This window comes from Ovis aries, chromosome 1 (assembly GCF_016772045.2).
Source record: "Ovis aries strain OAR_USU_Benz2616 breed Rambouillet chromosome 1, ARS-UI_Ramb_v3.0, whole genome shotgun sequence".
Classification (NCBI taxonomy): domain Eukaryota; kingdom Metazoa; phylum Chordata; class Mammalia; order Artiodactyla; family Bovidae; genus Ovis; species Ovis aries.
Genome location: NC_056054.1, coordinates 50752616 through 50776171, shown reverse-complemented (window position 1 = coordinate 50776171; position 23556 = coordinate 50752616). Strand labels below are relative to the sequence as shown.

General features: G+C 40.4%; 2 protein-coding genes across 3 annotated transcripts in view; one reads left to right on the top strand and one right to left on the bottom strand.

The window, feature by feature from the left end:
- Window positions 1-3962: 3962 nt before the first annotated feature.
- TNNI3K (TNNI3 interacting kinase) overlaps window positions 3963-23556 on the bottom strand; it is a 339724-nt gene continuing 320130 nt past the window's right edge. For both annotated transcript variants that reach the window (XM_027971210.2, XM_042249786.1), the window contains 2 exons: window positions 7783-7862; window positions 3963-4487 (listed from right to left, as the gene is read on the bottom strand). In XM_027971210.2, coding sequence (XP_027827011.1) covers window positions 4411-4487; window positions 7783-7862 — 157 coding nt within the window. In that variant the 3' untranslated portion in view covers window positions 3963-4410. The remainder of the gene's footprint in view (window positions 4488-7782; window positions 7863-23556) is intronic.
- The window catches only part of LRRC53 (leucine rich repeat containing 53), an 87703-nt gene continuing 77138 nt past the window's right edge, over window positions 12992-23556 (top strand). The window contains 1 exon segment of the mRNA XM_060400299.1: window positions 12992-13133. Coding sequence (XP_060256282.1) covers window positions 13085-13133 — 49 coding nt within the window. The 5' untranslated portion in view covers window positions 12992-13084.

Sequence of the window (23556 nt, the reverse complement as noted above, 5' to 3'; positions counted from 1 at the left end):
CATATGGTGCTAATTGAGCTGACAGTCTTGGACCACTGTCGGTTACAGCAGCAGCTGAGCCTTCAACTGAGCCCCTGTGAAGGGATTACAAATGTCAAATGGCTCATCTTTGCCCTTGTGGCTCTTGAAATATGGAAGGGAATTGATCAGGGGGAACTCTGCGCTCTGCATGCTTGAGTAACTACAAGCAACACAAAACTAGGAAGGAATAAAGTATTCAAATCTTACTGGTAATGGCCATACCATCTCGCCTCACTTTCCCTACCCAGTGTGCTAATAAGGAGAGGAAAATGTGAAACTCCTTGGCTTCCCTAATTGCTGTGCTTTGCCCTCATAACTTTTTTGTTCCTGCTTATCGTGGTGAGAGTCTTGCTTCTGTCAATCATTTCTGGCTCTTTCTGCCTAGAAAATAACAATGTATGTTTTTCAAACCTTGAGATTATTCCAGCCCTCTTTTTCCCATAATTAAAACAGAGAAAATGATGATGATTTTTTTTTCTTTTTTTTGGCTTTACTTTGCAATCGTGAGCTATAGTAATCAAGCAAGGTTTGCTTTTTTATTTTTCTGGGTCCCTGCAACTTCTCCTGGGTAATTCCCAAATTTTCCTCAGGCCTGCAGAACCGCAGATTTGTTTTTTACCACAGTTCTGGATTGTGAATGTTGTTATTTTTATTCCTTTTTCTCCATCACAGTGGAGGCAGTATTATGTAGTGAAAAACTCATGGATACTCGTGCGAGACAAGCTGAGTTCTAAAACCTGATTCTGTTCTATAGAAGCTTGGATTCATTATTTACCCACTTCAGAAATAAAGAAGAGCATTCTCCCTTTCCAGAGATATTCCAAGAACTACTACTAATTGTAATAATACCCTTAAAATCATCTAAAACAGTTGTTGTCACACAGTAGATAATAACTGTATTTTCTTTCTACTTTTAAAAAGATCTTTACTGATTATTTATGGATGTGCTGGGTCTTGGTGTCTCCGCACAGGCTTTAGCTGTGGTGAGTGGGAGCTACTCTCTGGCTGTGGCGCACGGGCTTCGCATTGTGGTGACTCCTCTTGCTGCGGAGCACAGGCTCCAGAGAGCTCGGGCTTCAGTAGTGGGGTATGGCTTAGTTACTCCAAGGCACGTGGAATCTTCCCAGGGAGTGAACCTGTGTCCCCTGCATCAGCAGGAGGACTCTTAACCACTGCACTATTGGGTTCAGAAAAATAGATTTATAATTATCAGCCCCTTGTCTGGGAAATTCTTTCTGGTTCTTATATTTCCTTTAAAGAATTTCATTTCTCTTCAGGTTTTATTTCAAGTATAAATAAGACATCATTGTCTAAGGCTGATGGATCTTGACTCCAACTGCCTCAGAAGCCTAAGCTTGGCAGTTTACTGTCTGCAAAGGTGGTTTTTTTTAGGAATGTCGATGGTTATCGACAAGAGAGAAAAATCTCTACCCTTCTAATGCTCTTCTACTGTAGAAGAGCTCTTTGGCTGCATGATGAAATATAACAATAAACAACATTTACAATATTGACTATGTGTGCCAGGAACTCTGCAATGCAGTTTATATTATTTGCAATCCTTCTAACAACTTTACAACATAATTTGTATTATCACCATCAAACAGATAACAAATGAGCTCAGGTAGGTAAAGTGACTTGCCCAAGGTCACACAATTTTTGTAAAAAGTTGGAGTGACTCCAAATTTAATGCTTATTGTTGGAGGGAGAGAAGGAGGAAGGGAGGATGGAAAGAAGGAAGGAAAGAAAAATTAAGGAAAGAAAGGCAGAGAGCATAAAGAGAAAGAAATCGGATATAGCCTTTTTCCCTACTACTGGCACCCATTTTTCCCTCTTTCTCAGGGAAATGTCAGCTTTGGAAATAATTTAACCCAAATAATCACTGTGTTGGAATAACTCTCTCCTGGTGCTGCTGTAATTTGACTTACAATCATGGCTAATTGAACATCTTCTAAGTGAGCTCACTGCTGCATGCACATGGAAAAAATTTTTTAATGTGCTAAGCATGCAAAAACATGATCATAGAAGTCCATTTTTACCAGCATAGAAAGAAAGCAATTAGTGAGACATTTTTTCCAGCAAGGAGGAGAAAAAAAAGAAAACCATGATCTCGAGACAACTTTGAGATAATCCCTGGGCCCCATTAAAGGCACAGTAATGAAAAGGTTTTGTAAGTTATAGGCTGGCATCTGTGAAAAGGTCCCCCTTCTCAGAAATCAAGACACATTAGTCTCATTATTTGCAGATACTTGATAAGACAAGAGCCAGAGGGAAGCAGCAACATGAGATGTAATCTGGAGAGAGGAGGTAGTTAGAGGAAACAAAGAAAGGGAGCTTGACAAATTTGTTCTAGAAAATCCTTCTCTGAAAGAGGGGTATTTCAGAAGCGAACAGTCATTCCTCTGGATCTGGCCTCCATTCCTGAGGATGCCTGTTTTACCCAGCACAGGTCTGATCAGACCCACATTCGGCATTACCCCTACTGCGAATCTTTTAGTTAAAATTGGTATGTATGTATATATTCAAAACTTTTTAACTTTCAAAGGTACTCCTTTCAACTCAACTCATAAAAGCCCCAAAGTTTTCCAGGCTGGTGCTGGCTCATTTCCTAAAGCAGCTAGAGCCGAGGACGAGAGGGAGAGCTGTGGAGACAAATGCTTTTTAACCAGCCCTCTTCCTTTTGTTCCTTTTTTTTTCTGTCTTTGCCAGAAAGTATTTTGCCTGTATGGCCACTTCAGGTTCCTTGGGTCCTGCTTATTAGTAAGCCCGTTGGCGACTTGGTTGGTGGGATAGAGTATGTGAGACTCCAGAATAATTGGGTGGGAAAATGAAAAGGCTGGGGGCTAAAAAAGGATAAATCTAATTGGAATACCATGGTTTTCACTTCCACCTTTGGATTCTCGTTGGGCTGTCACCAAGCTCTTCAGCACATGTGGGGGCTTTCAACTTTGCAACCATAGGTCATAAGAAAATGTTCAGAAGGATTTAGAGGTGGGGTTGCTGTTCTGATAGAAATTGCCCGCAAGCAACATAATTTCTAGTTCTTATGGGGTCGGGGAGGATGGAGCAGCTTGCCACAGACATAGAAGGAGCAATCAGTACTTATTCAGCTCTGTTTGTCTATGATTGCACATTACTAAGGAGGAGGAGAAAGCAGTTTTGCCTAAACGCAGCCAGCCAGAGTCAGGATCTATCCTCTTCTCATTTCTCTTCAGGCCCCTAATCTCAAGATTGAGGGCATTGGCTCTTAACCTGGGGCAATTTTGACCCCCAAAACACATTTTAAAAAGTCTGGAGACATTTTTGATTGTTGTGACTTAGGGAGCTCTTACTGGCATCAGCAGGGAGAAGCCAGAAAGCTATTAAAAATCTCCCAGTGCATAGGATAGCCCCCACAGAGTCAGTTCCTCCAATAATTCTGAGATCCAGTAACCCTGATTGAGAGAGTGCCCAATCTTCCTTTACTAATGTTATTTCTCTTACTAAGGTGCAAAGCAGTAATTATTACACTGAACTTTCATTGTTTCCTGCTTGATTTTGCCAGGTCTGTCTCTGAATGGCAAAACTATTTTGTTTGGTGGAAGTATTCCTGTCTCCCTGGTTGGGAGACTGAAGGGCAGATTTCTCATTTTCTGAAGGCAGCAGGCATCTTAGCTATCCTCCCAGTGCACCGTGCCAGACCCTGGTATGAATGACAGCCTTGCATTTGTGGGTTGCTTTCATAACAGTACTGATGGCATTTGTGACACCTTGGTGATGACAGCAGCAGGGCACTCAGGCAAAGCACAGAGCACTTGGTACCATGTAGAGAGTAGGCCAAATAATTGTGCTATATATTTGCAAGCTTCTTAATCTGAAGATCATTACTACTTTTTACCAGGATATCTGAAAGAAAGGTGTACCTCGTGTAAGTCTTGTTGGAATGAAATACACTTCTGAATCAATTTTCTTTGCCACTAAAAATCTTTAATCACAGAACTGGGCATTAGAAGTAACATAATGAGATAAGAAAATGGACAATTCTAAGAAAGCAATTGTATGGTTTTCAAACACAAGTCTACTTAATTCAGTCTAGGAAGACATAATAATTGTTAAGTCCCCACCATGGACTGAGGCCCCATCTCCAAGCAACAACATGAATTTATTTTTTTAATTTACAGAATTAAAAAAGAAATTCTTCAAATACATTTTGTTTTGGTTCTCTCATTTCATTCCTCAGCCCCAAATCCAAAGCCCAACTTGTGGTAGGGAATTTAATAGGACCAGTATGAGCAAGCCAATTTAAGGAGACCTTAGAGGGTAAAATATTATAATTGGAAGCAAGACTGCCATGGTTGGAATTGTTACTGTCAGTTTGGAGGAAAACTCTCCTTAGGTGAATGTGGAATGCTGTCAGCTGCTATCCTCAAAGCTGCCACTATTCCGGCAAGAATGAAAATGCATCGGGCTCATGGGATCAGACACGTAGCCTGCATCAAGAAAGAAGTTCAGATGTTACTTATTAGCCTTTCAGCCCATCTCCCCATTTTTCTTTCCTTTTTTGTTTTAAATGTTTTGGCCCTGCAGCATGTGGGATCCTAGTTCCCTGACCAGGGATCGAACCCAGGCCCTGCATCGGGGGCTCAGAGCATTGACTACTGAACTGCCAGGGAAGTCCCTTCCCCATTTTTCTTAACAGCTTCACCCAGTGCAACACACAGCTGCCAAGCAGCTTCTCCTGGTTCATGTGGAGAGTCTGCCTGTCCATTGCTGGCAAGCAATTATAAAACAAAAGCAAAATTTACTATGATAACAGAGAGCTGAGACCAGAGGAACATCAATGATGGGAGTCTGATGTGAACCCAAGCTGGCCAGGTGACAGTTTGGAGTAACGAAGGGTATAATCCAGGAAGGTGGTATATCATGATGGCTAACAGGATGAGCTTCATGTCAGGCAAATCTGGGTTTGAGCTCTGGCTCCACTATTACCAGTTCTGTGACTTTTGTTAATCTTTCTGAACCTCAGTTTCTTCATTGTAAAGGGGAGAAGTAATGGTACTTAGCCAAAAAGTTGGTAACATACATAAGACAATTAGCAGCGTCTGACACATAGTGAGCGAGAAACAGATGATGCCTGCTGGAAAGGGGAGATACAGACGGCAATAGAGAAAAGCAGAGTATTCTCTATATCAGATTGGCTCTGATTGTTCTTTCTTTTCTCTCTGAGACTACAATTTTTAAGTGTGCATTAATGCGTAGGTCTGAATTCTAGTGGCATCTGATGCTCAGTGAAGCACTAGTCCTGGGTGTGTCCAGAAAATTGAGCTAGTGGCTCAGGATCTGGCCGCGGTCCTAGAGAACGCAGGACGTGCACAGGGAAGCAGTTAGTTACCTTTCCACTCTGAGTAGGGAAGCCATTTGTTGTTTCTATGAAAATGGGCACATTTGTCAGTAGCTAATGCTGCTTTTGCTCCCTTTTGATAGCTGAGTTTTCAAAACCAACTCAGCCATCCACATTTTCATTAAGACATCTGGCGATACACAGTTCAATGGGCATATTTATTTTCCTAAGAAAGGTCTCCATCAGCATCTCTTAGGCAGCACATAAACTCTCAGGAAAGGCAAAGCCACCACTGCTGATGCTGCTTGAAGGGTTCCTTTTGCTAGTGGGGCCGGCCCTGGCCAGCTGCAGTTAGGGGAAGCGGGAGTCACGTTACTGAATCCTAGCTCTGGGTGGGCGAAAAATCTGTATCTTGGAGAAAAAATATTTCCTTCTGTTCAGCCTGAAGCTGAAACTCCATCCCAGGCATAGATAGATGCTTTAATAAGCTCGTAATTTTCTCATTACTGTATAATCAACTGTCTAATGTACCACATGCAATTTTACTGGTCTACAATGCTCCATGCCTCTCTCTCCATAGGGCTCCAGTGGAAATCTGATTGTGAGCATCCTTCTTGCTAGCGCGGGCAGGCTTGCCTTCGGGTATGGGTAGCAAAATCAGCAGGACATAGATGCTGACATTTACTATTGATACTATCATCACCAGAGTTGAAGGGACAGTCTTTGTGCAGTCCGTTGGCTTAAGAGGGACCAAATGAAATTTGACCATGGCTTTAAGAAAAGACGAATCATGTTTGTGTGTTTTGTTTCTTAAGGGTGAAAGGTCTCAAGTACAGCTATGTACTTAATTTTATCTGCATTCTCTAGCCCTGTTCTTTGGGGAAGAATCAGTTCATAAAGTTGCTGTTATATGCCACAAGTGGTTTATGAAGTGGAAATGGAGGGCAATTAAAGGGTTCTGTCTTGTACAATGTGATGTTCCTTGTAGGAGACATTGAAAACATCTTTTTCATCAACTGGAACTCTCATCTATTTAAACACCCTAATGTTTTCTTCTACCCCTGGTACATATACACATAAGAAAAACCTACCTTTGTATGATTACATCTTTTTTTGTCTAACTTCTCTATCTTGAGGAATTCTGTTCAATGTATTATCCCTTTAAGAAATAGATCATTAAGAAGTGCTTCATCTTGAAACTCCACCAAGAAAGGAAAGACTCCTGGTCAAAGCACACATTTCAAAGGGTGCCCTATGTTTTGTGGTTGTGCAGTCACATCTGTAAAGGTTTGAAAAAACGATATTATATCTGTAAAAAAATGTGATGATGTGACACTTAGCACATATTTTCCTCCGTTACTGGAGTGGGCAATTATGTCGTAAAGTTGACGATGAAAAGCCCTCAGCTGCATTCTAGACATGTACTGGGAGTCAGAAGCACAAAGGTTTCTTTCTTTAATGTTCCCAAGTAGTTTGTCGTATCTATCCAGAACATCTTTCCCCTTCATTTCTTAAAGGCTTCCTAATGCCTTAGGTACTGATACTCTGCAGACAAAGTGCATTGGTGAGGATCCCAAAGCTGCAGGGTCTACTGGCATCAATAACACAGAGCCAGGAACATAACATGATTTATTCTTCCACAAACCCAGTTCTTGTAATAAATCTGATCTATTTAACTGACATACATTTTTTTTTTTCAGTTCTACATATTGTCAAAGGAAGTTCCCATGAATAAATGAGCCCATTGCGCTAAAATTCCAAAAAAATATAGAGCCTTTCAGGCTTAGAGGTTGGAGAAAGGATGTCACAGGCCTGGCACTTTAATATGGGAGCTGATGATAACAGTTATTGCCCATCCTCTGGCTTCCAGGGGCAAGCGCAGGACTGTGCTAATTATTTCAAAGAGCTGTATTAATTCTTTCTAAAGTAGTCCTGTGCAAAATAGATCCCATCAGTGAGACCCTTACCTCCTCTCCAGCTTTTTGAGAGAATAACTGGGTTCACATTTTACCCTGGGGTACTTGCTAAAGAGGAAACACTTCCCTAGGATATGGTGCAATTGTGGAAACTCATCTCTTGTTTTCTCCTCTTCCCTACATCTCTGTGATGTGGGGCTTAGAGGCAGTGAACTCAATAAGGTGGCAGCAAGGTGTTTGGAATATCATGAGATGTAGATTATTTTCATAAGAGTTGTACTTTTTCCACATGTACATGCACTCCCATATACTTGTACATACACTTACAAACTTATGCACACATTATTAAACTCAAAGACAACTAGACTTATGACTTACAAGAGCAAATTTCCCACTTTTATAATGTTTTTAAAAGTACCCTTCATTTCTACTTGTTACAAAATAGAATCTTCTCTCCCTCATTATCAAACAGATATCACCTTCCCAGGGGTAGTTTTCTTAGTCAATCTGATGAATCTGTATACTTACCATATTTGTCAATGGTTGAGAACTGAAGACTTTTCTTCATGTCATCCAAAGACAGGCCTTGAGTGGAACATTGTCCAGCACTAGAAAATTCCATGAGACACTGTGAAAACCCTGGTGGCATTTGCTAATAACATTTTTATAAAACAGAATTTATTCTCTCAGTATAGATATCAGAGAACTGGCAATGTGATACAATGGTACTGTTATCTTATACTGACTTGTTGGGGAAGAATTCAGAATTATTTGCAGCAAGTTGATCTAAGTGTGTCAGATCTAGGTAGGCTCCAATTCCTAGCTGTATAACCTTAGACATAGTACCCTTTCTGAGCCTAGTGTATTGATCTGTAAATCGGGGAAAGTACATAAATAATATGCAATTTGTCTTGATGATTAAATATAGCAAAAAGAGTTGAATATAAAATCTGGGTTCATATCCTTGTTTAAAAGGAACTAATGACCAGAATGTTATCATCTTAGTCATAATCAACAGAAATGAAACACATCCCAAAAGGTAATGTTATTTTTATATTGATATTATTATAACACAAATTATAAGAGATAGTGATCATAGTATTTATTGAATGATTCTTATGTATTAAGCATTTGCATATATCATTATGTTTAATCTTTATCATTATTATTTCTCTCATTTTCTAGATCAGAAGTGCTTTCCAGGTGGTGCTAATGGTAAAGAATCTGCCTGCCAGTGCAGGAGATATAGAGAGTTGGAGTCCATTCCTGGGTGGGGAAGATGTCCTGGAAGAGGAAATGGCACCCCACTCCAGTATTCTTGCCAAGAGAACCCCATGGACAGAGGAGCTTGGTGGGCTACAGTCCATGGGGTTGCAAAGAGTTGGACATGACTGAGAGTCTCTGAATGCATAGATTAGAAACAGGCTGGGGCAACTAAGAAACTTGTTACATACATTTGGTAAATGGCTCACCTAGGATTCAAACCCAAGTCTTCCATATTCTAAAGCCTATATCCTTTTCCAGTATTCAATTGGGAATTTTCTCATGATTCCTTGGCTTAAATTAATCCTGCTCTTTGCCAAACTTCTACTGTACCATGTAGGTTAATGGGATTGCTTCTTTTCTACTTTTTCAGACTCAAAACCTGAAGTTATCAGAGCTTTCAACCTAATACATATCACATCTGTCAGTTGTTTATCTGTAATTCCTCTTTGTTCCATTTCTCTCATCTATACTTTAGCATCCTTAAAGAGGCAACCCAAGTCACCCCCAGAGCTGTCCCACTATGTCTACAGTAGAACTTGTAGCTCCCCCTGTCCCCAAGCCAGTTCTCCCCAGCTCATTACTGGCACTACACCATTCAGTTACTTAACCCAAAATTCTGGGGTCATTCTTGGTGCCTTTCTTTTATCTTCCACCTAATTCAAATCTTTTTAACTTTGCATTCAAAATGTAACCCTAATCCATCCATCTCTCCTCCTTCAAAGTTTAGGCCATATATCTTGTCCAGACTGTTGCAATTTGCCTCCTAATTGATTTTCCTGCTTTCATTTCTGTCCCCTTATAATTCATCCTCCATATATTACCCAGAGTGGTCTTTGCAAAATATAAACGCATAAGCCATTTTCTGACTCATTTGAAAAGACTCTGATGGTGGGAAAGACTGAAGGTGGGAGGAGAAGGGGACGACAGGGGATGAGATGCTTGGATGGCAACACCGACTCAAAGGACATGAGTTTGAGTAAGCTCCGGGAGTTGGTGATGGATAGGAAGGCCTGGTGTGCTGCAGTTCATGGGGTCGCAAAGAGTCAGACATGACTGAGCAACTGAACTGAAGTCATTTACCTACTTAAGACATACTTAAGGGCTTCCCTGGAAGCTCAGTGGTAAAGAATCCACCTGCTAATGCAGGAGACACAGGTTCGATCCCTGATCTGGGAAAGTCCCACGTGCCACAGAGCAACTAAGACCGTGGGCCGTAATTACTGAGCGTATGCCCTGCAGCCTGGGAGCAGCAGTTACGGTACCCATGTGCTGCAGCTACTAAAGCCTGCGTGCCCGAGAGCCCATGCTCCACAGCGAGAGAAGCCGCTGCAATGACAAGCCCAGGGACCGCAACTAGAAAGTAGCCCCTGCTCACCACAACTAGAGCAAAGTTCGTGCAGTGACAAATACCCAGCACAGCCAAAAATAAATACATGAATAAATAAATAAATAAAACATACTTCAAACCTTCCAATGACTCCCCAGTTCATTTAGAATAAAACACAGATACTTTGCCCTCAAATACAACGCTCTCTCAAACCTTGTTTCATACCCCTCTCACCATCTTTGCTAAGCACTTCTTTTGGCATTCTTTCTGTCCTTTGAACCTTCCAAGCTTTCTCTCAATTTGCATTTGTGAAGTCTGCTTGGAATGCTTTTCTTTTTCTCTTCTTTTTTTTTTTTTTAATTTTTATTGGCGTGTAGTTGCTTTGCAATGTTGTGTTAGTTTCTGCTACACAGCAAAGTGAGTCAGTTATATGTATACACATATCCCCTCTTTTGGGGATTTCCTTCCCAGTTAGGTCAACACAGGACTGAGTAGAGTTCCTGGTGCTATATAGGAGATTCTCATTATTTTATACATAGTAGTATATACATATATGTCAGTTCCAATCTCCCAATTCATCCCACCTCCTCCTTTCCCCTCTTGGTGTCCATATATTTGTTCTCTATATTGGTATTTCTATTTTTGCTTTGCAAATAAGTCCATCTGCACAGTTTCTCTATATTCCACATATATGTATTAATATATATTTGTTCTTTTCTTTCTGTCTTACTTCACTCTGTACAGTCTCTAGGTCCATCTATGTCTCTGCAAATGGCACAATCTTCATTCCTTTTTATGGTTGAGTAATAGTGCATTGTATATGCACACCACGTCTTCTTGATCTGTTCCTCTGTTGATGAACATTTAGGTTCTTTCTGTGTCCTGGCTATTGTAAACAGTGCTACAATGAACACTGGGGTGCATGTACCTTTTTGAATAATGGTTTTCTCTCAGTATATGCCCAGGAATGGGATTGCTGGGCCATACGGTAGTTGTATTTTTAGCTTTTTAAGGAAATGCTATACAATTCTCCATAGCGGCTGTACCAATCTACATTCCCACCAACAGTAGAGAAGGGCTCTCTTTTCTCCGCATCCTCTCCAGCATTTTTGTTCATAGATTTTTTTTGCTTATGGCTACTCTGATCATGTGAGGATTTACCTCACTGTAATTTTGATTTGCACTTCTCTAATAAATAATTTGTAATACTGAGCATCTTTTTATGTGTTTCTATGTCATCTCTATGTCTTCTTTGGAGAAATGTCTATTTGGGTCTTTCACCCATGTTTTGATTGGGCTGTTCATTTTTTTTTATATTGAGCTGCATGAGTTGTTTGTATGTTTAGGAGATTAATCTCTTGTCAGTTGCTTTGTTTGCAAATATTTTCACCCATTTTGAGGGTTGTATTTTTGTCTTGTTTATGATTTTCTTTGCCATGTAAAAGCTTTAGATTCCATTTGTTTATTTTTGCTTTTATTTTCATTACTCTAAGAGGTGGGTCAAAAAAGATCTTGTTGCAATTTATGTGAGTGTTCTGTCCATTTTCCTCTAAGAGTTTTATAGTGCCTGTCCTTACATTTAGGTCTTTAATCCATTTTGAGTTTATTTTCGTGTATGGTGTTAGGGAGTGTTCTAATTTCATTCTTTACATGTAGCTGTCCAAATTTCCCAGAACCACTTATTGAAGAGACTATCTTTTCTCCATTGTATATTCTTGCCTCCTTTAAGAATGACAATAAGCCTTCTGGTGCATGACTCCTGAATTTGAGTCTTCACGCCACTATTTATTAGTTCTACGACCTTTTTGGCAAATTGTTTAACTGGCATGTGCCTCAGTTTGTGCAACTATAAAATGGGAATTACAACAAGACTTCGCTTGTGATGTTAATTTTAGAGAATTAAAGAAATATTTATAAGTTTTAAAGTATTTTGAACAGTTCTAACATTTAGTAAGCACTCAAAAATGTTACCTACTTTTATTATTTATCAAGTTCCAACTCAAAGAAAGCATTTCCTCAAAGTCTTCTTGGATACTCCCGGTTGGAATTCCATATTCCTCTAGTACTTTTTACTCCTGACACAGGGCTTATCAGAGTCTGCCTTGGTTGTAGAATGGTCTGTATTTCCATACTGCTGCTGCTGCTGCTAAGTTGCTTCAATTGTGTCCGACTCTGTGTGACCCCATAGACGGCAGCCCACCAGGCTCCCCCGTCCCTGGGGTTCTCCAGGCAAGAACACTGGAGTGGGTTGCCATTTCCTTCTCCAATGCATGAAAGCGAAAAGTAAGTCCCTCAGTCGTGTTCAACTCTTTGTGACCTCATGGACTGCAGCCTACCAAGCCCCTCTGTCCATGGGATTTTCCAGGCAAGAGTACTGGATATTTCCATACTAATACCCCACTAAACAGAATGCCTGTGCAGGTCTGAGATCCTAATACCTGTTGGTCTTCTGCAGGACATAGCTGGTACTTTGTAAATAGATAAAATAATAAAAGTGTGTTAAATTAAGTTATTACAAAATATTCATTTGGAGAAGTTTAGAATTTTCTAAACACTTACATGAATTTACATAGATTAATTCACTTAGCTGCCTTAAAAATGACTACATGTTTGGTTACTTTCTCAGGCTATAAAGTGAAGATACTGTTTCTTAGAGAAAAAAAAATGATTAAAAAAAGGAAGTATTGAACTAAAGTGGGACATGGCGTGATCTCAATCAACATTAAATGGCAAATCACACTCAGTTTTGGACAACATAATCTCATTCAAGATATTTTTCAAAATCAAAATTACCTTACTAATTCCTGTGACCTCTTTAGCACTCAAGCTCCTTTTAAGAAATGAGCCATAAGCAGTAGTCTTGGCAACAAGAAGATAATAGGGAATAAATATTTTATCATCAAAAAGGCTATCTGGTTTCTTATGAATAAAAGCCCATCTCCAAGTTGTCTTATTTATTTAGTTGCTGAATGCAATCCGTGCCAGGGGACTTAACCTTCCTGCCCGAGAGATACCACATAAGCTGTCTCTGGCTGCTATTCTAGGATGACAGACAGATGGAAGCTAAACACAGTCAAGGCAAACAAAGCAGAAGAAACCAGACCTCGATCAGTGGAACTAGCTGTACTCAACCCATGGGTATCCAGACTTCAGTGGGAGTTTCACAGAAGAGTTTCAGAGACACACTGGGACCTCTGATTGCTGAAGTCATGGCCAGTGTAAATAGGCATTTCCAGGATGCAGCTGCCCCATGAATTCAGTGAAAGTAAATCTGAACCAATGGCAGGTAAGGAAAACACTCAATTTTGCAGCGTTTCACGTTACTGGTCACCTAGGAGGCTTTCTTTATGCTAAAAGGATAATATGTATCATATATAGGCATATATATGAATGATATATAATATTATAATGGTAATTTTGTATATACCTTTTATGGGAATGGAATGAAACTTTGTCTTTTAAAGAGAATAAGATAGTCTTTAGGTTAGTTTTTGCATACTACAACATTATATCAATATATCTTATTTTAGTGCTAAAACAGTTCCAGTCATTTTAGGATAAATAGTCCATATTAGCTCTGTGATGGATATGCAAAGATAAGCATAATCATTAGTCATTTTCTCTTATAAAGATATACTGCATGTGTGTCTGTTCAGTCAATTAGTCATGTGTGACTCTTTGTGGTCCCCATGGACTGCAGCCTACCAGGCTCCTTCTGTCCACGGAATTTCCCAGGCAAGAATACTGGAGTGGGTTGTCATTTCCTTCTCCAGGGGATCTTTCCGACCCAGGGATTGAACCTGTGTCTCTTGCGTCTACTGCACTGGCAGGCGGGTTCTTTACCAGCTGAGTCACTATATCCAAAACGTACACTAGGGAATGAATAATTTATCCAACAGGAAGACCTGAACCAAAATTCAGAAGTTATTTTTTGCTTCTGAATCCACATGTTATGTTATAGACTACTAGTTGATTGGCTGCTAATGAGGCCAGTTCACACCCAAATCCAAATAATGCAATTTGTATTTTTGTGTGTGCACATCATTCAGACTGTGGCTTGTCAGCCAAACACAGCCTGCTTGCAAATAATCACTCATGTACCCAGAGCAAAGACAATAAGGACATTCAAAACTAAAATATGAGGCTATGTTGGCTGAAATGAATGCAGAGATAATGACTCTCATGACAAGCACATTAAGCAAAAATATTATCCAGGGAGAAGTAAATCAATATATATATAAGATACAGAGGAACCTTGAAGAGTGGGAAAAGCACTAGCAGAGAGAACACACCCAAATATGGATTCAACTTTCCAAAGCAGGACTTAGGCAGAGTCCACAAGCTAAACTGGGAGGTTAATGTGTATTATGGGCAAAACTCCCAAAAGGAATATGAAAACAGTTTTTCTGTACACTTAAAAACAGTTCTGATCGCTAGAAGCTAGCATGGCATCAGTAAGAAAAAAAAATATGCTAAATTGGCTTTATTTATTTTCAGTAAGGATAAACTTTAAGGGGCAATCCATAGGTTAGAACAAAGAGCTAGACTCATATCATGGGCAGAACTTCGCCTGATTGCTTTATGAGTAATGCGGGGAGGTCTGTGCCAGGTGACAATGGTTAGATTGGATTGTCACTGGTTGAATATTCAGAATTGACAGAGACCTCAGGTAGTGACATCTCCTATAGTTTAGACACTGGGAAAAGTTAAAACAAAATACTTCATTTCCTAACATTAGAACTGTCCATTAATAACCTGAGTTGTTCCAGAAGGGGGTACCATCCCATCTCTAGGCATATTCCAGCTGTGGTTGGAACATCTGGTTCCAACTGGGTGTTACAGAGGAATCCCAGTGTCCATCTGGAAGTCACATGACCTCTATTTCTTACATTCTATGATTCTTTAGAAGGTATCTGGGAATGCTGTAGTCTCTGAAACTAGCTTTGATGTATTGGAAAGGCAGAGTGAAATTACACAGTTCCCACTGAGGCAGAAGAGTTTTATCTTCCTTATCTGTACTGACTGACATTTGGCCAGGGCTGAATGCCTGATTCCCACACACACACACCACTGCACACCTAGCCCTACATTACCATTTCTGCTCAAGCTGGTGTTTGTAGCTTTTTGTCTATATACATTTCATTTGATACAGTAACTGAACCACGCTATTTGCTTGAAGGAACCGTCTTCTTGAGTGCTTTTTTTTCTTCAAAGGAAGAACCATGCTGCCATCTAAGATGAAGCAAAGGAAAGTGTACAGAAGTCACTTTCACATAAACCCATCGTTAAGGATTTGAATGACAGGCTGTGTAAGGTTGGCACTGAAAAATTCTGAGCTGCTTCAGAACAGTTTTTATATAAGGCACTTTTATAGAGTACTCACATCAAACACCTGAGGGGTGGGGAAAAACCCTTAAACACTGTCATCTCTTAATCCAGAAAGGTATACTGTTAAGGTCCATGAGGAAGGAAGAAAAAGACTGTCTGAAGAAATCCCCGGGAATCTGGGTCCCATCTCTCCCGAGTGGTGGGAGCAGGCAATGCCTCACTGAGTGCAAATGGTCCCATTTAGAACCTCAAAAGCAGCCAGTATTGTGGCTTCCCAGGTGGCACAAGTAGTAAAGAATCAACCTGCCAATGCAGGAGATGTAAGATACGGGTTGGATCCCTGGGTCAGGAAGATTCTCTGGAGGAAGAAACGGCAATCCAGTTCAGTATTCTTGCCTGGAGAATCCCATGGACAGAGAAACCTGGAGGGCTACCGTCAACAAAGAGTTGGACAGCACTGAGCAGGTGTCCGCGCGCGCGCACACACACACACACACACACACCCCACATTGTGGCTTCCAAATCACAACCTGCCAAATGTGTCTGGTATTGAAGCAGCAAATCATAGCTTTGGCTGTGGGATTCATGAATTCTCGGAATATCTGCTAGTGCCATAATTGCTTCTGATGGGATTACATTCCAAAGAAGACTTCAGATGGGCATACAATCCAAAAGAAACCATTTTTATCATATTCTTCCAAATGTGGCTTACGCCGAGCTGGGGATTTTGCTTTGGTGAATTACAGCACACGTATACCGTCTATATGACTTGCAAGCAAGAGTAAAATTAAAACAACCAGATAAAAATAAAGCGACCTAGAACATTAAGTTCTGTCACAGTGACATAAAAATAATTTCTTATATTTGCAGAGGGCTTTATAGCTTGCACATACTTTTCAACTGATTAAAGAGTTTAAAACCTCCATGGAGTTTAGCTTAAAACCTCCATGGGTGTCTGAGAAGGCATCAGTCCCATGCAGGTGGAAAGTCAGGCTCAAGAAGTTTGAATCACCTGCATAAACTCACAGAACTAGCAAGAAGCAGAACCAGAACTTGATCAACAGGTCTTTATACTTTCAGTGCATGCTTTTTCTTCTAAAATACACTTTATTTAACAGCAGTGTGGGCTTCCTAGGTAGTTTAGTGATAAAGACTCTCCCTGCCAATGCAAGAGCCATAGAAGAAGACATGTGTTTCATCCTTTAGTTGGGAAGATCCCCTGGAGGAGGGCCTGGCAACCCACTCCAGTACCCTTGTCTGCAGAATCCCATGGACAGAGGAGCTGGCAGGTTACAGTCCATGGGATCACAAAGAATCAGACATGACTGAGCACACACACACACACACACATAACAGCCCCAGCACATGTCAACTGTTGATGTGTTACCACATGGGGAGCTCACTGAATGAGCCATGAGTTACAGAGTTTTGGACTGCTGCAGTCCATGGGGTCATGAAGAGTCAGACATGACTGAGCGACTTCACTTTCACTTTTCACTTTCATGCATTAGAGAAAGAAATGGCAACCCACTCCAGTGTTCTTGCCTGGAGAATCCCAGGGACGGGTGGCCTGGTGGGCTGCTGTCTTTGGGGTCGCACAGAGTCGGACAAGACTGAAGCGACTTAGAAGCAGCAGCAGCATACAAAAGTGATCAAGAAAATTCTTATGGAAAATATGCCTCCTCATCATAGAGAGACCAGAATCAGCTTCTCATGTCTTGCTTTGTTAGACCTTTTAAAAAAGTATACTTTCCACTGTCTGACAATGGCTTTCCCGTCCCTGAGCAGTGATGTCAAAACATGAGACCCACACACCAAACTTTCTAAATGAGATGTTTATGATTCTCCCCGACTCTCTGAGCTTGTGTAAGGTTTCCTAAGCTGCGCACATGGATTCAACTTCCTAAACACTGTCCTAAGTTGAATAAAAAACAATTAGGTTACCAGTGTGATTAAACACTTCTGGCAAAATTTTCTTTCTTTCAAGTGGTTCCAGTTAGTTTTATGCAGCTAAAAATGCCCTCCAGGTCGGCCTGTAACCTGGAAGATTTAGCCATTTGGATTTTGCATAAAATAGCCTCATCTAAGACCTCACAGCTTTGTAAATATGCTTAGTGGTCGTTGGATCCTTTTGCTGTCTGTCTGAACCCTGTTGCCTGTCTAAGGATATTAGCCCAAGGATTGGCACCATATGCACCCTCATCCCCTTTCTCCAGAGGAATATATCCAGGTTAGGAGTCATTTATTTCACTCAAAAGGAAACAAAGACAGGCAATATTTAACCAGAATTTCAGAGCTTTGACACTAATCTAAAGGACTAATACAAAGAAAAAGTGAAGAAATAGCCTGCTGAGATCCCTAATAAAGGTGTTTATACAAAGAAAATAAATGCCTTGCCATAGAAAAGGCTACTAGAGTCATCTGGCTATTCCTTTTGGCATTTAGCTGAAAACAAATACATCTATTTAAAACAGATCTGTCAGAAGGGATAAATGCCGCTGTACACTTTGCAATTTCTCTCTATGCCACACACCTTTTCTTTGGCCTAAAGAGAAAGACGACATTTCTATTAGAAACAGAATCACCTTTGGCCTAACTTTGAAATAGTCCAGCCAGATTACTATGAGTAAACCTTTGTTAATTTATCAGCTAGATTCAACATATTTATTTATTCATGATTTCCCTCTGGCTGTTTTGAAAACATTGTTTTGTCTTTGTTAATATTCCCTATTTGATAATGTCCTAAATTAAAACAAATTTATTGCACCCATTACAGTAAATGGGCAATGGCCAAAGTATTTAATGGGGTCAGAGGTCAGCGCAAAGTATCTTTTTCAGGAAAATCAAGCCCATCAGCTTTCTATCAATGGCAAATGTCCCTGGGCTATAAAAAGACTGAAAGACTTGGCAATGGGTCATGGCTCTGTTTGAGCCATTAGGCAAACAGCCAAGGTCTCAGCTCCCTTAATTTTAAAGGAAAAAGCAATTAGGTAAAGAATTATGAATAGGAAAAATGCAGTGAGAACTGAAAGTATGCATTAATTCCTTGATGGCTTATAAATTATTAATGTGCTTAACAGTAACCTGACAACACTACCCCCTCTCAATTTACCTCTGCTTTAAACAGGTGTAAATGAATCAGCTGTACAGTCTAGCAGGAGGTGGACTTCGCCTGCTAAACTGAGGAAAATCCTTTAAATACAGCCGACCCTTTCTTATCCTTCACTGTTTGTATCCAAAAAACGGAAATCTTGTTAAATACAGAACGGTGAGATCCTGGTAGCATGAGAGTTATTAAGCCCACTCCTCATCCCTCCATTTATCTACCTCCCATTTTACTGAGAAGTAGACTGAAGTCATGTAAATTGAATTAATGTATTCAAGTTCATATGCTAAGGTTAGAGAGAAGTCAAGAATGTAAACTGGAGTGGTAAACCTCTAGTCTTCTTTGATGATTTTTATTCTTATTTTTAAGTGGAGAGGGAAACTAAAATTTGCAGTGTATCTGCTGAGCACCAGGAACATAATCAGATGCCTTACAATCCCTATAATCTTTGCTCCACCCCAAAATTCATTTTACATGCAAGGAAACCAAGGCTTAGAAAGTCTAAATCTTGTCCAGGGTCACACAGTTGTAGTTCAAACCTCAAGGAAATCAACCCTGAATATTCATTGGAAGGACCTATGCTGATGCTCCAATACTTTGACCACCTAATACCAAGAGCTGATTCATTGGAAAATACCCTGATGCTGGGAAAGATTGAGGGCATGAGAAAAATCACGTTACAGAGGATGAGATGATTGGATGGTATGAAGCATCAATATGAACAAAGCTAGTGGAGGTGATGAAATTTCAATTAGGCTATTTCAAATCCTAAAAGATGATGCTGTGAAAGCATTGCACTCAATATGCCAGCAAACTTGGAAAATTCAGCAGTGGCCACAGGACTGGAAAAGGTCAGTTTTCATTCCAATCCCTAAGAAAGACAATGCCAAAGAATGTGCAAACTACCACACAATTGCTCTCATCTCACATGCTAGTAAAGTAATGTTCAAAATTTTCCAAGCCAGGCTTCAACAATACGTAAAACATGAACTTCTAGATGTTCAAGCTGATGACAGAAAAGGCAGAGGAACCAGAGATCAAATTGCCAACATCTGCTGGATCATGGAAAAGCAAGAGTTCCAGAAAAAAACATCTATTTCTGTTTTATTGACTATGCCAAAACCTTTGACTGAGTGGATCACAACAAACTGGAAAATTCTGAAAGAGATGGGAATACAGACCACCTGACCTGCCTCTTGAGAAATCTGTATGCAGGTCAGGAAGCAACAATTAGAACTGGACATGGAACAACAGACTGGTTCCAAATAGGAAAAGGAGTATGTCAAGGCTGTATATTGTCACCCTGCTTATTTAACTTATATGCAGAGTACATCATAAGAAATGCTGGACTGGAAGAAACACAAGCTGGAATCAAGATTGCCAGGAGAAATATCAATCACCTCAGATATGCAGATGACACCACCCTTATGGTAGAAAGTAAAGAGGAACTAAAGAGCCTCTTGATGAATGTGAAAGAGGAGAGTGAAAAAGTTGGCTTAAAGCTCAATATTCAGAAAACGAAGATCATGGCATCTGGTCCCATCACTTCATGGGAAATAGATGGGAAACAGTGGAAACAGTGTCAGACTTTATTTTTTTGGGGGCTCCAAAATCACTGTAGATGGTGATTGCAGCCATGAAATTAAAAGATGCTTACTCCTTGAAAGGAAAGTTATGACCAACCTGGATAGCATATTAAAAAGCAGAGACATTACTTTGACAACAAAGGTCCATCTAGTCAAAGCTATGGTTTTTCCAGTAGTCATGGTATGGATGTGAGTGAAGTCACTCAGTTGTGTCCTAATCTTTGTTACCCCATGGACTGTAGCCTACCAGGCTCCTCCGTCCATGGGATTCTCCAGGCAAGAATACTGGAGTGGGTTGCCATTTCCTTTTCCAGGGATTGAACCCGGGTCTCCTGCATTGCAGGCAGATGCTTTAACCTCTGAGCCACCAGGGAAGCCATGGATATGAGAGTTGGATTATAAGGAAAGCTGAGCACCGAAGAATTGATGCTTTTGAACTATGGTGTTGGAGAAGGCTCTTGAGAGTCCTTTGGACTGCAAGGATATCAAACTAGTCAATCCTAAAAGGAAATTAGTCCTGAATATTCATTGGAAGGACTGATGTTGCAGCTGAAACTCCAATACTTTGGCCACCTGATGTGAAGAGCTGACTCATTTGAAAAGACCCTGATGCTGGGAAAGGTTGAAGGCTGGAGGAGAAGGGGACGACAGAGGATGAGATGGTTGGATGGCATCACTGACTCAATGGACATGAGTTTGAGTAAACTCTGGGAGTTGGTGATGGACAGGGAGGCCTGGTGTGTTGCTGTCCATGGGGTTGCAAAGAGTCAGACAAGACTGAGTGACAGAACTGAACTGAACTGAACAGAGGATGAGATGGATGAGTGGTATCACGGACGCAATGGACATGAGTTCGAGCAGACTTTGGGAGATAGTGAAGAACAAGGAAGCCTGGTTTGCTGCAGTTCATGGGGTTAAAAATAGTTGGACATGACTTAGCAGGCACTGAGTCATGTCCGACTCTTTGCGACCCCATGGACTGCAGCACCCCAGGACTCAGCGTCCATCACCAACTTCTGGAGCTTACTCAAACTTATGTCCACTGAGTCCATGATGCCATCCAACCATCTCATCCTTTGTCATCCCTTTCTCCTCCGGCCTTCAACCTTTCCCAGCATCAGGGTCTTTTCAAATGAGTCAGCTCTTCATATTAGGTGGCCAAAGCATTGGAGTTTCAGCTTCAGCATCAGTTCTTCCAATGAATATTCAGGACTGATTTCCTTTAGGATTGACTGGTTTGATATCCTTGCAGTCCAAGTGACTCTTAAGAGTCTTCTCCAAAACCACAATTCAAAAACATAAATTCTTGGGTGCTCAGCCTTCTTTATAGTCCAATTTTCACATTCATACAGACTACTAGATAAACCATAGCTTTGACTAGAAGGACCTTTGTTGGTAAAGTGGTGTTGGCAATGCTTTGTTGACAAAGCTTTTTAATATGGTGTCTAGGTTGGTCATAGCTTTTCTTCCAAGGAGCAAGTGTCTTTTAATTTCATGGCTGCAATCACCATCTACAGTGATTTTGGAGCCCAGAAGAATAAAGTCTGCTCTGTTTCCATTGTTTCTCCATCTATTTGCCATGAAGTGATTGGGTCAGATGCCATGATCTTCGTTTTCTGAATGTTGAGCTTTAAGCCAACTTTTTCACTCTTCTCTTTCACTTTCATCAAGAGGCTCTTTAGTTCTTCTTCACTATCTGCCATAATGGTGGTGTCATCTGCAGATCTGAGGTGATTGATATTTCTTCCAGCAATCTTGATTCCAGCTTGTGCTTCATGCAGCCTGGCATTTCTCATGATGTACTCTGCATATAAGTTAAATAAGCAGAGTGACAATATACAGCCTTGATGTATTACTTTTCCTATTTGGAACCAGTCTGTTTCATGTCCAGTCTAACTGTTGCTTCTTGACTTGCATATAGGTTTCTCAGGAGGCAGGTCAGGTGGTCTGGTATTCCCATCTCTTGAAGAATTTTCCACAGTTGTAATCTACACAGTCAAAGGCTTTGGCATAGTCAATAAAGCAGAAGTAGATGTTTTTCTGAAACTGTCTTGCTTTTAATATGTTGGCAATTTGATCTCTGGTTCCTCTGCCTTTTCTAAATCCATCCTTGAACATCTGGAAGTTCGCAGTTCATGTACTATTGAAGCCTGGCTTGGAGAATTTTGAGCATTACTTTGCTAGCATATGAGATGAGTGCAATTTTGCGGTAGTTTGAGCATACTTTGCATAGCTTTTCTTTGGAATTCTAATGAAAACCGACCTTTTTCAGTCCTGTGGCCACTGCTGAGTTTTCCAAATTTGCTGGCATATTGAGTGCAGCACTTTAACACCATTATCTTTTAGGATTTGAAGTAGCTCAACTGGAATCCCATCACCTCCACTAGCTTTGTTGGTAGTGATACTTCCTAAGGCCCATTTGACTTCGCATTGCAGAATGTCTGGCTCTGGGTGAGTGATCACATTGTCTTGGCTATCTGGGTCATAAAGATCTTTTTATATAGTTCTTCTGTGTATTCTTGCCACCTCTTCTTAATATCTTCTGCTTCTGTTAGGTCCATAACATTTCTGTCCTATATTGTGCCCATCTTTGCATGAAAAGTTCCCTTGGTATCTCTAATTTTCTTTTCGAGATCTCTAGTCTTTCCCATTCTATTGTTTTCCTCTATTTCTTTGCACTGATTACTGAGTAAGGCTTTCTTATCTCTCCTTGCTATTCTTTGGAACTCTGCATTGCAATGGGTATGTCTTTCTTTTTCTCCTTTGCCTTTCTGTCTTTTCTTTTCTCAGCTATTTGTAAGGACTCGTCAGACAAACATTTTGCCTTTTTACATTTCTTGGGAATGGTTTTGAACACTGCCACTTGTACAACATTCATATGTGCCTCCATCCATAGTTCTTCAGACACTTTATCAGATCTGATTCCCTGAATCTATTTGTCACTTCCACTGTATAATCGTAAGGGATTTGATTTAGGTCATACCTTAATAGTCTAGTGGTTTTCCCTACTTTCTTCAATTTAAGTCTGAATTTGGAAATAAGGAGTTCATGATCTGAGCCACAGTTAGCTCCCAGTCTTTGTTTTTGCTGACTGTATGGAGCTTCTCCATATTTGGCTGCAAATAATATAATCATTCTGATTTCAGTACTGACCATCTGGTGATGTCCATGTGTAGTCTTCTCTTGTGTTGTTGGAAGAGGGTGTTTGCTATGACCGGTGCATTCTCCTAGCAAAACTCAGTTAGCCTTTGACCTTCTTCCTTTTGTACTTCATGGCTGAATTTGCCTGTTACTCCAGGTATCTCTTGACTTCCTACTTTTGCATTCTAGTCTCCTAAAATGAAAAGGATATCTTTTTTGGGTGTTAGTTCTAGAAGGTCTTGTAGGTCTTTTAGAATTGTTCAACTTCAGCTTCTTCAGGATTACTAGTCAGGGCATAGACTTGGATAACTGTGATATTGAATGGTTTGCCTTGGAAACAAACAGATCATTCTGTCGTTTTGAGATTGCATCTAAGTACTGCATTTTGGACTCTTGTTGACTATGATGGCACTCTATTTCTTCTAAGGGGTTCTTGCCCACAGTAGTAGATATAATGGTCATCTGAGTTAAATTTACCCATTCCAGTCCATTTTAGTCCAGTGATTCCTAAAATGTCAACATTCACTCTTGCCATCTCCTGTTTGACC